The sequence below is a fragment of the Salarias fasciatus genome, chromosome 14 (genome assembly GCF_902148845.1).
Source record: "Salarias fasciatus chromosome 14, fSalaFa1.1, whole genome shotgun sequence".
NCBI lineage: Eukaryota > Metazoa > Chordata > Actinopteri > Blenniiformes > Blenniidae > Salarias > Salarias fasciatus.
In genome coordinates this window covers 13,612,008-13,628,428 of record NC_043758.1, presented here as the reverse complement: position 1 = coordinate 13,628,428, position 16,421 = coordinate 13,612,008, and the positions used below count along the sequence as shown (strand labels likewise).

Here is a 16,421-nt window from a genome sequence, read left to right as displayed (position 1 = left end):
GTGATGCATATCGTCGAGGCTGCCGGCCGGTCGAAACCTATGAAACCCGCCGACACGCCCACCAGAAAGACTTCAGGCCTCACTTTGCAGCACATGTGCAAAACCATACAGATTATTTAGCAAATCAGATACTACTGAGGAGTAAGGGAAGGGGGAACATGTAACATTTAAGCACAGTTTTACTCAAAATAAAAATTACACTGTATCCACAGTCTAAGGAAACTAAAATACCCTAAAAATAACTGTGCTATAGTTTAGTACATGCAAAGGTTATGATTCACAATCCTACGTGAAATGGCCATCATTCTCCTCTCCCTTGGTGATAATCAAAGCTATGGCAACAATACTGCAAAGCAGTGATTTTTGCTGAAGGAACAAACAAAAAAATAAAATAATGAGGAGGAGTTACAAAGGGAGCGGGTCATTTGGTTGATTATAGTGATGGTGTCATAATTTCACAGCATCAAGCCCGTGTGTGTGTGGTGTGAAGGTTAGGGTGGAGGTGTGTAGATGGAGTACGATCATCAGTCACCTTTACAGAAGCAGTGAAACTAAAAGCTGAAAATTAAAAAAGAAAAAAAAAACCATACAAAAAAGGAACACACTGGAGGCAAAAAGAAAATCCCAAAAGCCACCAAATGCATCTTCATACAACGCACCGCTGCTCCACGCCTATCATTAACAATGTCCAGTGTCAATTAATACTAACTTAACAATTCAAAACAAAAAATTATCCATGTGACGATGATTCTTTTTTCTTCTTCTTCTTCTCATATCCAAAATTCTTCCTTTCAGAGATTTGAGGAATTGGCCTCTTTCAAAGGCAGAATTTCTTTTCCTGAAACCTTTGCTAGCCTCGCTGTTGCACCTCTCGCCGTTGCACATTCGCACATTTTTGTTTCTCTTCAGATGTTGTATTTGTATCTTTTATCCCGTCCCGGCATGCGTTCTCACCCAGTCTCGCACACTCCCAGTCACGCACGCAGCCAAGCAAACACACAACTCATCCGTCCCCATTCTCTCTCGCACATGCGGCACGCGCAGTCGGACTCCTGGCCCCGCCCACCAGGGAGGAGAGGATGGTGCCCCCGTCGGAGGGGGGGAGCGTCTCGTTGGAGGAGATGAACCTGGCTCCTCAGCATTGAGTCCAGACATTCATACACAATGGGTCCATTCACTCACATGTCTGATAGCGTGGGCCGATTGGGGGAGGGGCGCGTCGAAGACGGCGCCCCGTCGGGTCGGAGGACCGCAGAATTGTGATGGTTCGTGGTTCATCTCAGTTTATAATCATAGTTGCACTCGTTTCTGCATTTTGTTGAGTTGTAATGTGTCAAGAACTCTTGATTTCTTGTTTTTGGATGTCCTTGGTTGTCCCTGGGCAGACATCAAAGTTTCTTTTTTTTTTGTGTGTGTTGTCATTTGAAGTAGTTTTCCGAAGACGACAGCTCCGATAACGCAGAAGTTATGTCGGCATGTCTCTCAACGCATTCGATGTAGATGTTTTGCTGTTTTTTTTTGCAACATGTAGCCACTCATTCTCACTCGCACCCACTCGCCATCTCAAACTTCATTTGGGCTGGTTCCCCTGGAATGCCAAATGAAGTCCACATATTTTTCTCTCAGATAAGATGCAGCCATGGATCCCACGAGCCAAGCACAATGGATCAAATTTCTCACACTCGCTCTCTCTCGCTCTTTCTCTCCTAATTTTTTTTTATGTTGAACAGAGTGCTGCATCGTGAACAAAACTCCAGAATACCCCCGGATGCCGTCTAGAACTGGAATCCCTCGGCTGGCACGTTGGCGGAGTTAAAGCCGTAAGTCCCCCCCAGGTTGGTGTCTTCATCAATCTGAGAAAAAGACGACACAACGGGTCATTAACGAGGAGCGGCGGACGGGCCGGTCGATCAGAACTGTTCTTCCTCAGCTCCGTCCATTCACACGTCAGTGTCACATGTCAATACCTTTACATTTAAGACATCTAAAACAATGAAAATACTCCACATTTGATTACGTGATCATCACGGTAGGTAAACGTGGCAAAGAGTGTAACTTACGTCATCAGATGAGAAAAACTGATCAATAATTTCGTATGCCAATTTGTAGATATCTTCATTTTCATGATTTTGCAGTTGCTCCACCTTTTCCAAACCTGTGGGGACAAAGAGGAGGAAGTGTTGACTGCAATCAAAAATAAACTCAATCAATTCAGACTTGGCCGCCGGTTGGAGGTTTTACAGTATCCGAGAGCGTCGGAATCCCGAGGCGAGACGTGGAACTTACCGCCACATTCCTCAATGAGGTTAGCGATAGTTTCGGCCTTGTCGTCGGCCATCTTCAGGATATTGCTGAGGCCGTCGAGAACAACCTGCACGACTTGAGCGTCCTTCACTGTGAGCAGGTTGCAGAAAGGAGGAATCACGTGCTTCTCGATGAGATGCGCCACCTGGAAGCAGCACACAGAGTCCTCAGGAAATGAGCGCAAATTAGACTTTTAAGGTGCATCACATTGTTTCTTTTATCCACTATTGTTCACTAAGTGCCTCATAAAGTTGAATATAAGAATTTTATCAGTCAGGAACATTTACTGATTTCACAAAGCATGGTATCAGCTCCTGTCTACAGACATTTGCCAAGTGTTTGATGAGGAAAAGAGAGGAAAGGCCGAGCCTGCAGTCACGCAGAAAGAAAGGAGTCTCTCACCTGGTCTTTCCTTCCACTTATTGTCAGGTTACTGATGGCCCAGGCTGCTTCCTTCTGAGTGCCAAAGTCACCCTGAAACACCCAGTTCCAGAGTAAACAACAGTTTCTCTTCACAAGCATTCGCTGATGCTGCACACGATGTGGACACAGACCTTATCGAGCAGGTGAATGATCATGGGCACGAGCTTGGCATCGATGACGGCCTGCACCTGTTGCTGGTTGCCTGCTGTGATGTTGGACAGGAACCACACTGCCTCCTACAGGTGAACAGGAGGATCGTTTTAGGTGAGATTTTCAGTTTGTTTTTTTTCCTCCCAGCTTATTTCAAAGCAGTCTAGTGTCTGAGCTGGATCAGAATTCAGAGGTCCGCTCCGAGGTCTGACCCCTGGTGGAGGCGGCGTGCTGCGGGCGGGGACGGGGCGACTCTGAGGCTCTAATCATCATCCAGCCACAACAAGGAGGCCTCTTTGTAAAGTGACTGGACTCAGATGCACTCCGATATCAGCAGAGACACTTGGTCTTCAGCGCCCCTTTTCCACCAACCCAGAGGATCTCACACAGTCTCACACACACACACACACACGCAGACTAACACCGTGTCCCCACCCCCACCCCCGACACTGACTACACTAATCCACCGCAGACGTCTTCATCTTCTTCCTCTTCAGGATTCTCCGCCTTGTGAAGCTACCTGTCCCACCTACTGTCTTTCACGCAGCACTCACACCTGCACCCGGTCTCCGGCTTCATCACTTCCAGACAGCCGACTCAGCGAAAGGGGTGTGTGTCGAGGAGGAGGGGGAGGACGTTACCTTGTTGATTTTCTCCTTGGGGTGAGTGAGCAGAGCGGGGAAGTGGTTGAGGGCTTCACAGTTGAGAACCACCTGGGTCTGCTCATCTGTGCCGGTCACTATGTTTCCCACGGCCCTCAGGGCAGCAGTCTGCAAGGAGGCAAAGCCAGTCACTGAGGAACTGTTTTTAAACTGAAAACCCTTCCAATGCTCTTTGTCGTCTGCTAATTTCTCCACTACCAGAATACATCAGAGATCTAAAGGGACAGCAGTGCTTATATTAATACAGATGTATAAACTGTAATTTCAATGTGCTGATGCTTCTTACTGTTGCTTTCTGCGGTGAAACCGGATGTTTTTAATGGGGGCCGAGAGAAATTAGCAGTAGTTACATAGAAAACATGTTGAGAGCAAAGAAAATAAGGGAAGCTCAAGTCAGAAAAACAAGCTATGATGCAATGCTATTATTATAGTGGGTGCATGTATACATACACTTACAAAGGCTTTGATTAATGCATCTTTTTCCGTGAGGCGCATGTTTAATCGGACTGATTTCATATTAAATGCATTCTTAACTCTGAGCGCTGTGAAACTCATGGTGGAGATCTCTGCCAGGACGGGATTTGAACCATCAACCTTTCTGGTCATAACATCAACAATTTTTATTTACTGTCGTCACTCAGCCATTACAAAACCGCACCTTTAAATGTGAAAATACACAAAATTCAGCATTCAAGTGTTGAATATAATTTACTGTAAGGTAATCCATGTGAATTTACAGTAACAGAGATCAATTTTGCTTTGATTCCTAAACTATCACTAATAAACCAGAAGACCAAAGGTGAGTCTGTCCTCCCATAACCCGGTGGGCAACTTGCAGCTTGTTCTTAAGACGAGACCAAATCCATACCTGGACTTTGACCTCCTGGTGGCTGAGCAGAGGTACCAGATGTGGGACGATGCCTGAGTCGATGACCATTTGGATCTGCTCGTTTCCAGCGTCCGTCAAGTAGGACAGAGCCCAAACGGTGTCTACCAAAATCTGGAGGCAGCAAAACCACAAAGACAAATAAATTCTCACGAACAAATTCTGCTTCCTGCTCATGTCGACAGAAGTTTTAGCAGGAACACTCATCAAGAGATTTACAGTGTTGATCACAGATCAGCAGGACGAAGGCGACACAGTCTGCTCAGTCTGGGTACTTACACTGACATCAGTGTGGTGGATCAGCACGCAGAGAGCTGGAAGGATCTGAGGGAGCAGAACATATCCATCAAAAAGTTTGTTATAGCAGGAATCGGAGAAAAACTGCTTTTTGCAAATACTGCAAAGACAAGATAAAAGATAAACATCATGAAGCATTTCACAGCAAGATGCAGAAGAAAACAACATTTCTCAAGGTAAAACTGATGTGGAATCAAGATTAGTAGCTTTGTCATTAGCCATCTTATCACATGTCTGCAAAATGATCAATATCAATACTTGTTTCACTCTGCACAAATTGGCAAGAGACAAATCTGAAATCCAGCGGTCTGCATTTTAATCAGACGGATTCTACAGGATCTGATATGAAGGCAGATCTGAAGTTCTGGCTCCAAACACACCTTTCCTAAACTCCCCTCTCTCTGTGTGTATACTGACCTCCTGGATTGTCTCCATGGGGGGCGGAGGATCCTTGTGGCGGCACAGGTTGACCATGACCCAGGTGACGTTCCGGAGGAAGGTGATGGGAATGGAGGGACTGATGAAAGACAGCAGGGGCTTCACCACTCCCAAGCCGATCACGTAGTCTCTGCACTGAGGGCCGTCACCTGGAGGAAGGCGAGCACGTTGTCAATGGACGGAGAGTGAATTCGTTTTTAGTCGCGTTTTCAAAAAGGTTTTTTTTTTTTTTTTTTTTTGGATTCATGTACAATTGAGCCAACAGCCTGCAGCATTTAAGGGAGTCTGCACCTTTTTACGCGGCACAGGCAAACACGGCTGCTGTAGCCATCGAGTGTGAAAGACAGCTGTGCTAAAACCATGTTGTTCACTGCTGTGGAAGATATACTGACAACGTTACTGAGTAACTGTCACTTTTTCAAATATAAAAAGGCAGCCTTCCGCATCGCCCGTCTCCTCAGAAATCTCCGTACTGCTGCAGATCTCAAGGAGCGCATCTGCCTCCTTGCATGACAGATGAGGTACGGAGGCAGACGGGAGCGTCCTCGTCATCTGTGCGCCCAAAACAAAAGCAGCAGCAGCAGCAGCAACAAGCAGCTCGCGCAAACTGCTCTATGAAGCTGTATCAAAGGCTTCAGTTGCATGTGCTTGCTCCGTTTTGAACTGTGCTGTGGGCGTAAGTGTTCTCAGGTGCACAACAACGCAGTGCGAATGTCAGTGTGATTGCTGGTGGTACTTAGAAAACACGCGGCTCAAACCGGAATGCAGGTGCATTTCAGAAAATCAGAATGCATCGTTAACCTCAGAGGATCGTGAAACTTGGTTTAAACATCATAATTTTAGCTTGTTTGTCATGAAGGGGAGGAATATAGTGAATAAAATATTAAAATACTTCATGAAAGCAGTATTTTTTTTCTTTTAAATCAGAATGTCATCACAGATTTAAAAAATGTTTAAAACTTTTTCATTTATCAAAACTCTTTTTTTTTTTTCTTTTTACAGCTGCTACTGTGAACTCACCAATAGGCCTGCACAATATATCGTTTGAACATCGCCATCGCAATGTGTGCATGTGCAATAGTCACATCGCAGGATGTGCAATATTTTATTTTTTTTATTATTATTTTAAACTTTTGTTTTGCTTCGTAAAAGCAGCAAGGTGCTCCATGCTCCGCACCCCCACTCCCTCCCTCCTGCTCGGTACTCACCGCCCCCCTCCCTCCTCCACAGCGGGGGGGGGGGGGTTTCAGGTTACACTCTGAACACAGGTGAAATGCAGGAGGAAGTGACGGAGGATTTAGTCCCCAAAAAAAGGCCAACATGTGAAATTTGGATGTATTTCGGCTATAAAAAAAGACGATACGGAACAAAAAAACGTTCTCTGCCGACAGTGCCTTGTCGTGGTTGCCTTAACACGAGGTAATACGTCAAATCTGTTGGACCATTTGAAACGCCATCACAAGCTCCTGTACTTCCAGTGCAAAACCAAAGACCCCAGGTGAAACTTCATCTTCTCAAAAAACAATTACAGAAGCCTTTGCCGGCATAACACCGTATGATAGGAACTCCAAACAGCATCGACAAATCACGGATGCAATAACTTTTTACCTAGCGAAAGACATGGTGCCATTGAACTCCGTCGATCGTTAAAGAGGGATTTAAAAAAATGATCCGCATGCTCGACAAGCGGTATGAAACACCACATATTTCTCTCAAGTGGCCATCTCCCCAAATAGAGCTATTCAGGTCATCTGGTGAAAATTCTTCCATTTTTAATATCGCAATATATATCGCAATATATCGCAAGCCCCCAAAAAATCGCAATGTCAGTTTTTTCCAGTATCGTGCAGCCCTACTCACCAATGATGTTCCCCAGCGCCCAGACGGCCTGTTCACACACATTCTGGTGTGGAGATTGAAGCAGCCTCAAGAAGAGCGGCACAGCATCTACACAACAAACACAAAGAGGAAGATGGACGTGAACGACTCGTCTTAATCAGACATTTAAAATATCCAGATTGTGTGGTTAACCCTACACAGTTAACCCCACGTTATCGTGTTATACCTCTTAAAGATTAATAAGTTCATTTGTTTGGAGCGTTCCAGCTGTGTAATGTTTTTTTTAAGTGCTGCAGTTTTATTGTGATCAATCAAACACTGAATATTGGTAACGAATCAAACCACAAAGAAAAAAGTTGAGAACAGCTATGCAAAAACTAAAAAAAAATCTTGGGTTAAGCCTCAACCTGCAGTGTGTGGCGCCCGCTTTAAATCCTGATGGTAGCAGAAAAGGGCATCCAGCATAAAAACTAATCTAATCTACAGAGCAAGTCTCGATTTTTTTCTTGTGTGTGAAAATGTGCAGAAACTTATGTCAGTGACCACAAAAGTGAAATGTGAAAATATATATGGTTTACTACGTAGTAAAAAAATGAACATTAAGGCCGTAAAAAATGTGAACAAAAACAATCAGAGCCTTATAAATGTGTGATTTTTATGGACTCATAAAAACGGTGAAGTGTTTATGCTGTAACATGAAACGGTTCCTCTTGAGAACAAAAACCGGATTAATCATAAAGAAATAGAAAAACAAACACTGAAATCAAGCTGAGAAACGAGGTGAAGTAATGAAATCGGCCTTCAGATGGTGTGAGACTTACGGGACTGGACCACAGCTTGGGTTTGCTCCGAGGTCCCCGACGCTATGTTGGTGAGAGCCCAGGCCGCTTCGAACTGGAGAGACGGGCTGCGGGGCGGCGAGAGGCGGGCGGAGGCAGAGAGGAGAGTTTGATCAGGCAGGGGTGTTCAGCACCGAGAGCACACTGATGAGTCATTTATGTGCTGCCATTCCTGGAAGGTGAAAACTGGAGCGCATTTACATAACTTCCAACGCGATTCGGATGTTGTGGGCTGGGCTCAAACCCCGCTAGATCATTAGCATAACTTTGAAGTGTACATAAACTTACAAGGATGAAAAAAAAAAAGAAAAAGAAAAAAGAAAAGGATAACCGGCGCTATAATTAAAATGCTTACAAAAAAGCAGGATTCACCACCACAAAGAGAAATACAGTCTGCTTACTTGTCATCTCTGTCCAGGCAGTGGACCAGTATAGGAAGGATCCCAGACTCGATCAGGTCATCTATGGGAGGATTACGGTCACTGGACAACAATTTCCTTTAAAAAAAAGAAAAGAAAACACCATCACTCACTCAACTTCCACCCATAGCAAGAATTACATACATGCAGAGAAGCATCAGAAGAATCTGAACCATCTACACCGCGAGCCCGTCTCAGTCCCGGTGACTGTCATGGCATGCGCACGTCAGGTGAGGATAAAGCAACAAAGCTCCACAGCACGGCCGAACAAAGTGTGGTGTGTTCAGCCGCATCGCGCAGCACCTGACGCGAGCGCTGCAGCGCCGAGCCGCAGTGCCATTTACAGCCTCCATTAATTAGACGGGGCTGACTGACTCCTAAATCAAGGCTGTCGAACAAAGCTGGAGAAACAATCAGCCCCCGAAATTGCAACAGTGAAACTGTATTTCACAAGAGGCCATCAATTTAAAGCAGAAAGCCTCTGATGACTATTGGTCGTACGGTCTCCGGGATCGGCGGCTCACATTTAAACCTGTGCACCACATGTGCACCGTGATTATAATTCAAGCTGCCACTGTTAATAATAACACCCCAGCAAACCACATATACACAAACAGGCTTTAAATAGGTAACTGCATATTTTATGCAAGTTAAATTTTAGATAATGGGCTTTGTTGTGAAGTTTTAAAGGACAATGTGTTATATAAATGGATCTATTTAGTGGTTGAGCCCTGTCTGTGTGGTTTCTTACCTGGCAGCCTGGACAGCGCTCAGCTGGACACCCTGGTTATCACTGGTGGCGTTCTGCAAAGCAACAACAGAGTCACATTCATGCACAAACAAGAAAAAAAATCACCAGTAACCTATCAGTTTTCATGTTTTGAAGTGTAAAACTATTATCTTCTTAAGTAAGAACTGCAATAATCCAATAAAACATGATGCACAATTCAGTTTCAACATAATTGGAGGCTGTCAGAAACGTGTAGAAGCCCAGCGTTTAATTTGACAAAGCTCGAGAGCTGAGACCTAAACATAGCTGTGCGCTACGCGACATGTTAGCATAAGCAGTGGCAACACTTTGACTATTTTTGACCATCTCAGTAACTCATCCACGCAGCTCTGAGGACATCTGAGCTTTCGTGTGAGTCGAGTTTGTCCAAATGTTTTATTTCTACTCAGAAATACTGAGCACAACAGCAGCTTCAGCGGCGGCATTTTCAGAAGCATCGCGAACCATTCGGAACGATTCTGAAGACGTTTTCAAAATTTTCAGGGGGAAACTCCTGCTTGAAACGGATTGAGGCCATTCTAGAATTTCTCTGAAGAAATACTTGAAGAGGAGCAAAGTCAATTGTCTCATCACATTACAAAACAATGTGGACTCTGGCTGAGTGGACGTGAGTCCATTTAGATAAATCATTAAGTCAATCAAGGAACTTCAAACCTACTATCAAAGGGAGAGAGCGGGAGAGAGCGAGAGAGAGAGAGAGAGAGAAATGACGTGTTAAATCAAAAGAGTCGACTTACTTTTACTATTGCTGCAAGGCAGGTTTTTTGCTGGAAAAGAAAACAGAGTTTTATGAGAGCATGCAGGATTATTTTACTACACATTGTTTCAAAAAAAGCTCAAACAAAACTGAAAGTTTGAAACAAACAGCCACAAGACAGTTCAATCAGGCCCACAAAACAAAATAAATAAATTAATTAAAAATTGTAGTTTTAAAAGTACAGTTCCTATGTATAAAGAAAACGGTTGATATGGGTTGATATGCTATCATTTCACTGGTCCATTCAAATAAGTTTAATATTGAAAATACTCCAAAAAAAAAACAAACAAAAAAAAACCAACACCATATTATACACATCTTGAGTTTGTGTTTGTGCTGTTAATTTGAGGTCCGTCCATCACAACTAGACGTTCTCAGCGTGCATGAAGACTCAAACATGCAACCGGGACAACGGATCTGTAGCCTGACCCCGACACGGGGGCATAACGGTCAGCAGGTTGGACCAGTCGGCCGACGCTGAACGTGACGATTTGCCAACTGGCAGCCTCTCCTGACGCCCTCCACAGAGAGTTCACAGTCCAGCGTGGGCCGGCCCCCCGACAGGGACCCTGAATATCACTTTCAATCAACTGACCACCAGCGTGGGCCTTATTAAATAAAGCTCGCCCGTGCCTCTGCTAAGCCAGCAGTTTCTCCTGCCGATTGCCCGTGGACTCTGGCAGGAAAAGCGGGACACAGCGAACTGAAGTCAAAACTCAAAATAAAAAAATTCAAAACGCAATTCAAGCAGATTAATGTTGGTGCATTTGCTTTCTTCGGTGGAGAGTGATTAAAGAGACAACTGTATCCCAGCAATATTTAAATAAGACAATAAACAAAACACTGGTGGCAAGACGGACGACGAGCAAAGCTGAGAGAAAGTGCGGGCATCATATATAAGAAACAGGCCCGTCAACTCTAACACGCTCACAAGGCTGGAATTATTCATTTTGAAAGGAGTAACCACAAAAAAAGGTCGAAAAGCAGGAAAAAAAAAAAGAATATCCTCCAGGCAACAGAATTGATGTGTTATTTCAGACCAGCACAGCGGTCGCTGGTTTACTAAGTATTTAAAGTACACTAGCCAGCACACTCTCCACAAAAGCCCCTCTAACGTCTTGCAGTGACTCAGAGCAGCATGTCATTGTTGATATATTGCTAAGCAGCTCATTTCGAGTCGGCCCTCTCAACAACACCGGCTTGTTACAGTGATTGAATTTACTGAACTGCTGAGTGGCCGTTTTAATGCAGCAACGCTACCAAACCCACAGACTTCTTAGTGATGGTGGAAATGGTGATTGATCTCCTTCCTGTGACGTCGCTCGCTTCAAAACCCACGTGGCGTGTGCCAGCACCATGAAAAAAGGAAATAAAGTTTCTGTGGTACCTTCTCAAGTAGCCACACTGGAAAAAAAGAAAGAAAAAAGCCCACGAGTTCTGACATCAGATCCCCGTAAACAAACTCACTGTCTGCTGTTTTGTTACTAGCTTTTAGCTACTTGTTCTGGGACCACAGTCTGACCCTCCTGGAAAGCTTACAGTAGTTATGCCGATACAAATGCACGGAGTCGCACGTTCACAACGTGCGTATTTCCGTCCGTCTCCTGGAAGCTTGCAGACACGGACCAAGCGTGGCAAACCACCAGGAGACGAGACGTGGGGGGGCCGTGTTGAGAATCGAAACCAACGGCAGAAACGAGCGCCGGGGCGTTCAAAGAGTGACTGTGCGACAACAATCAAGGTGTTTAACAGCTTCAAAGACAACCACAACAGCTGCCTCCGATCACAATCCTCCTCAATATGAACATCAATACTGCCTCCTCTGCCAATGCTTATTGACTTTCCTCTTCCTCCCTCTGAAAAAGAACTCTTCCTCCTGCTATTTGGCAAGTATGTTAATTCAGATCAACTTCTTCTGAGGGATTAATTGCCAAATGCTCATTACAATGCGATGGACAATCATGGACGTGCAAAGTTGGTGATGCACATATATCTGCTGCCTAAGTAGTTAAGAGCATAAATGAGTCTTAACCGGGGAGCGCTACGGCAGATTCTTCATTCCCGCAGCTGTCAGACTTCATTAATACAGTCACTGAGCTGAGCTCGACATAATGCTGGATTTATATGGATCGTGTTGGTGTAGGTTAAAACATACAGAGGATCTAACAAATGCACTAAACTACATTTCATGATCTTTTTCATTTAATTTGTTCATTTATGATCCTGTGCATAACAGTGCAGCTGTGACATGCAAATTGACCTGGTGCTGGATCAATAAAGCAAATCTTATTTGAGCTCCTGCAGCACCGATTTGAACACTTCCCCCTTTGACGTTATTTAGTTTCTCAAGGAAACTTAATGTTTATCGTGACAAACATTCAAACTGCATCGTATTGATTCAGGAAACTGTAGTTGACTATTACCAACTTCTGACACCTTCGAGGCAAAACAATTTATTAACGAAGTGAAACGCCACTAATTTTAGATTCAGTGCTAGAAAGTAGAAATGATACGTCTTCCGTTGACATTACATAGGAACTGGTAAAGTTCACATCATGGCAGGGCAGTATGAAGCTGCAACAACAAGTGGATGAACTGAAGACATAACAACACCCTTGTTTTAAAAGAAAAAAAAATGTTGCAGCTTCAAGAATGAGTCTTCTATCACTCTTTCATATCAATAAATTGATTTGTTTGGCATTTAAGCTTTTACTGAAGTATTAATATTGTTATTTTTCATTATATTTCTATTTTTTCGCACGTTTCCAAAAGAAACTATTAACATCCAGTCAGAGGGACACTTCCCCTGAAAGTTTAGCATATACTGAGTGAAGGAAATCAATTATAAAAAAATAAAATAATAATAATTACAAAACAAGAAAACTCATGTCTTTGCCATCCCAGACGCATTTGATGACAGGGGTCTGTGGGTTGCAGACCCCTGTCTTTTGGGAGAAATTTTGATTTTAATGCACTCTACCTACTCCATTAATGAATCTGGACACAAACCAAAACACAGCAAACCAGACTGCATGCATCTTCCCGTCCCTTTGTAACACCACCAGCAGAGAAAGCAGAGAGTTTATGAGGCGCCATCACTTGAACTCTAGTGTCAGCAGGTCTGGGACCTCTGGAGTGTTTGACCAGTGAGATGAATTTCATGCACAACCCACCAGTCACAGCAAAGCATTTCTGTCAGGCTGTCAGTCCCAATCCTTTTACAGAAAATCTACAATACCCTTTTACGTGCAAGATCTAAAAATATGTCAAGTCATTAGTCAGGAGACAACCATACCGATCTGAAATCTCCGTCCACATCAGAGTCCTCGCAGATGTCCTCGTGGGGCACGTTTCGCCTCTTCAGCAGGTGCTCATCTCTTTTGTTCTGTTACAGGAGGAGAAAAATATTAGTTCACACACGCACCTGCAGAAAGAAAACTCCACATTCAAAGACATGTTTGTAGTAACAGACCAGAATGATGTAGATCTGTAGTGGACAGAACATTAAAAACGCCACATGGTTACCTTTCTGAGTTCCACCACCACCTCAGTCCTCTGTCTTCTCATAGTCTGTGGGAGAGATAACGCATTACTGTTGCACAACATGAACCTTTCACCCTGGCCTACATTTAAACAGACTGGGTAAGAAAATAAATAAATGAAAAAAATATACATCTTTATATACATATATGTATATTCAAACAATCTCAAAGTGGACCTCCGATCTTGATCATGTGACCATGGCGGTCCACCATAGTCAAAACAAAGTCAGCAGCCTCAATGCTGAATGTGACGGCATAAAAACACTAAATACGACGCTGGCCTGATATGACTCTGTAAGTTACTGCAAAACAACAGCTCATGGTTGTTCATGCATACAATTCTTTTTTTTTGTAATTTCTTCTCATTAAATTGTTAGATAGCAACACTTTCAGCAAGTAGCAGCTGCCAGGGCGACAGTGCAGAAAAGCTGAGTCATATATCAATTTCAAAAAATATATGTTCATGGCCTTTTAATTACACAAACTTGACATGATCCAGTCCAACAGTTCTACCATGAAAAAGGTTCTGGTTTGCTCTGGATCATCTAAAGAGTGTTAATTTAACGCTGTGTGATTTTTTAAAATGTTGGTGATCTCTTGGTCACACCATTAACCGACAGAGCAAGAAACAAGGAATTATTACAGTATAATGCAGCCCAGCTTAACACCAGTGCAAACTACAAATGGAAACAACAAATGGTCGATCACAAGCCTTTCAGATAATCTCACCTGTGCTTAAAGTGACACTTGTCTTCAGAGTTATCTTAAATATTACTGATAGTATTATGTGCTATTATGTGACGTTAGTTCATTCTTGTAATTTGCATGCCCGTGTTACAATGTAAGAATGGATATCTGTGGATTTTAATTGATGAGATTCTTATGTGACCTGCCTAAAAGTCTTAACCTCCCCAAAGGCGATGAACGAGCAATTTTCTATTCTATTGAAGCCAAATTGATCAAATGCAATTTGTCTCATGCCACTGAAGGTGAAAGATTTGTCGTTCTCAGAACAGACACGTGCCCATTTCTGGTCAACAAGTACTAGATTTTGTATTTTCTTGTCTTTCCCTTGGGCTTGGCTTTTCAAGTTAGGTGCCTGTTAGTAAAATGTGTTGACCCCATCTGTGTTGCTGTTAATGAGGAAATAAAGAGGAAGACAGCTCAGAAAATGATTGTACCTCTGAAAAATGTTCAATAAAACGTAAATAACATTTAATACATAAAAGGCTAGTTTAGGGTTGTGCAAAACTGTATGAGTTAAATATATTATTTACATGCCATAAATACATTGATTCTTAATGAAAATGTGAGGTGTTCACACTGATGATTACATTTATTTCCCCCACAGTTTCTTTGCTGGTTAAGCCCGCTCATCTGTAGAGGACATTTTAGCTTCTTTATGCATGAGTTCAATAAGATTAACTTGTAGTTGGAGAACTGCAGTGCACATTGTACTTACATTAGCTGTTGGTTACTTACACTGTTCTGCTGAATTATTAACCATATAGGTTAGATGGATCCCATGTATGCAGTGTGTGTGCATCATGACAGACCCCCTCCATGCTCACACTAACTAGTTTAAGTTATTAACAGGTTAGTAGAAGGAGCTCGCCGGTGTGCGGAGGCCTTGTTTGCGACTTATCAAACCGGATGTATGACTAAATCCTGTTCAGATGTTTCTGCAGAGAGCCCGCCTGAGATCAGCATGAATGCGAGAGTGACACGCCGAGTGCGGATCACCTGGTGACTCGTGGATCCCACGTTAGCGTGTAGCTTTCATCTATCACTCATGTTACCGCGTTTATCACTTGCGCTGCGAAAAGCGTGCGTGCGTGCGGGTTAGTCAAGCAAATACATTCAAAATTCACCCCCCGGCTCTCGATTAACCAGCCAGGTGACTGGTCAGCTAGGAGGGTAAACGGTTTCCGCCATTGTTTTTGATAGTAAAGACGGGGGATGGGTGGAACTGCAGCCACCAGCACCGAGCTCAACGCTAGTTAGCCTGTTAGCATACAGGTTAGCTCTCCGCGGTACCAAAATACCGCTCATCGGCCGCGGGGTTCGCCTGGTAATGACGTTACGGCATCCTAAATAAAACACAAAAAAAACAAAATAGTGTTGACTGGGGTTTGTTACGGGGTATTTTCACCTGCCGACACGCCGAGCTAAACCGATGTGGTGGGTGAAACGCTTCGGCTAAGCTAGCAGGTTCCCGGCGGGGCCTTGCTAGCAGCGGGCTAGCACAGAGCACCTCCAGCGGGAGGAGGTGAACCTTGATCAGCTTTCCTACCACGATGCAACGAACCACCGGGAAACCGCCCCGACGAGCCCGGCCTCCTCGCACCGGGCGGTGAGCGGGAGGCCCCGGCCGGGGGGCCCCGGGAACAGAGACCCCGTCGGTGAAAATTAGAAACGACGTCACAGGAGAAGCAGGGACGCGAAGCTGGCCGCGAGCGTAGCGGCGGCGGCGAGGAAAAGAGGAGATCCTCGACACCAAGTTTTACCTCCAAATCTCTGCCTTTATTCTTGAAATTCTTCAGCCGCTGGTTGTCCAGTTTCTCGTTGTCAGCCATGTTCGCGGTTGTCGGCGGCGCGGAGTACTGTTAAACTGCTGGATTTCGCTGGTGAGCTGCCGCTATTCTTTTTTTATATATATATTCTCTGGTTCCCTTTTCTCAGGCTTTCGTTAGCGGACTATTTTCTGCTGCTCTGTCCGCGGTGCATACTGGGAATGCCGGTGGTGGAGGGAGGGCAGCCTCGCTGTGGCGTAGAGGAAGGGTGGGGAAATCCCCCTCACTCTCATTGGTCCATCGCTTCACGTCTGTCCGCAGGGTGCGCCACACTTCACGCGCTCACTCATATTCAACCATTTACACCGGATTTATCGCCAAAGGCATCGATCAGTCACACTGATTGAATCTGTGTGTTTTAACAGAGAAATGACTGAGTGGGACCCCAAAGGCCCCAAAGGATCAGGGATCCCCAAAAACATTGAAGAGATACAAAAACACAACAAAGAGGCATCAAAGTACCTCTAAAATATGCAAAAATTGAACCTTATTTAAAATAAAT

The 16,421-nt window shown here is 44.2% G+C and overlaps 1 protein-coding gene across 1 annotated transcript; it reads right to left on the bottom strand.

Moving 5' to 3' along the window:
• Window positions 1-751: 751 nt before the first annotated feature.
• On the bottom strand, window positions 752-16,130 carry kpna4 (karyopherin alpha 4 (importin alpha 3)). Its single transcript, XM_030107890.1, has 17 exons — window positions 15,854-16,130; window positions 13,330-13,374; window positions 13,100-13,189; window positions 9,785-9,814; window positions 9,009-9,061; window positions 8,240-8,335; window positions 7,821-7,906; window positions 7,021-7,107; window positions 5,140-5,309; window positions 4,705-4,749; window positions 4,408-4,539; window positions 3,519-3,647; window positions 2,859-2,963; window positions 2,707-2,778; window positions 2,287-2,449; window positions 2,061-2,155; window positions 752-1,853 (listed from the first exon to the last, which is right to left on the bottom strand). The coding sequence occupies exons 1-17, from the start codon at window positions 15,920-15,922 to the stop codon at window positions 1,776-1,778; spliced, it is 1,545 nt and encodes a 514-aa protein (XP_029963750.1). The 5' UTR covers window positions 15,923-16,130; the 3' UTR covers window positions 752-1,775.
• Between the last annotated feature and the right edge of the window lie 291 nt (window positions 16,131-16,421).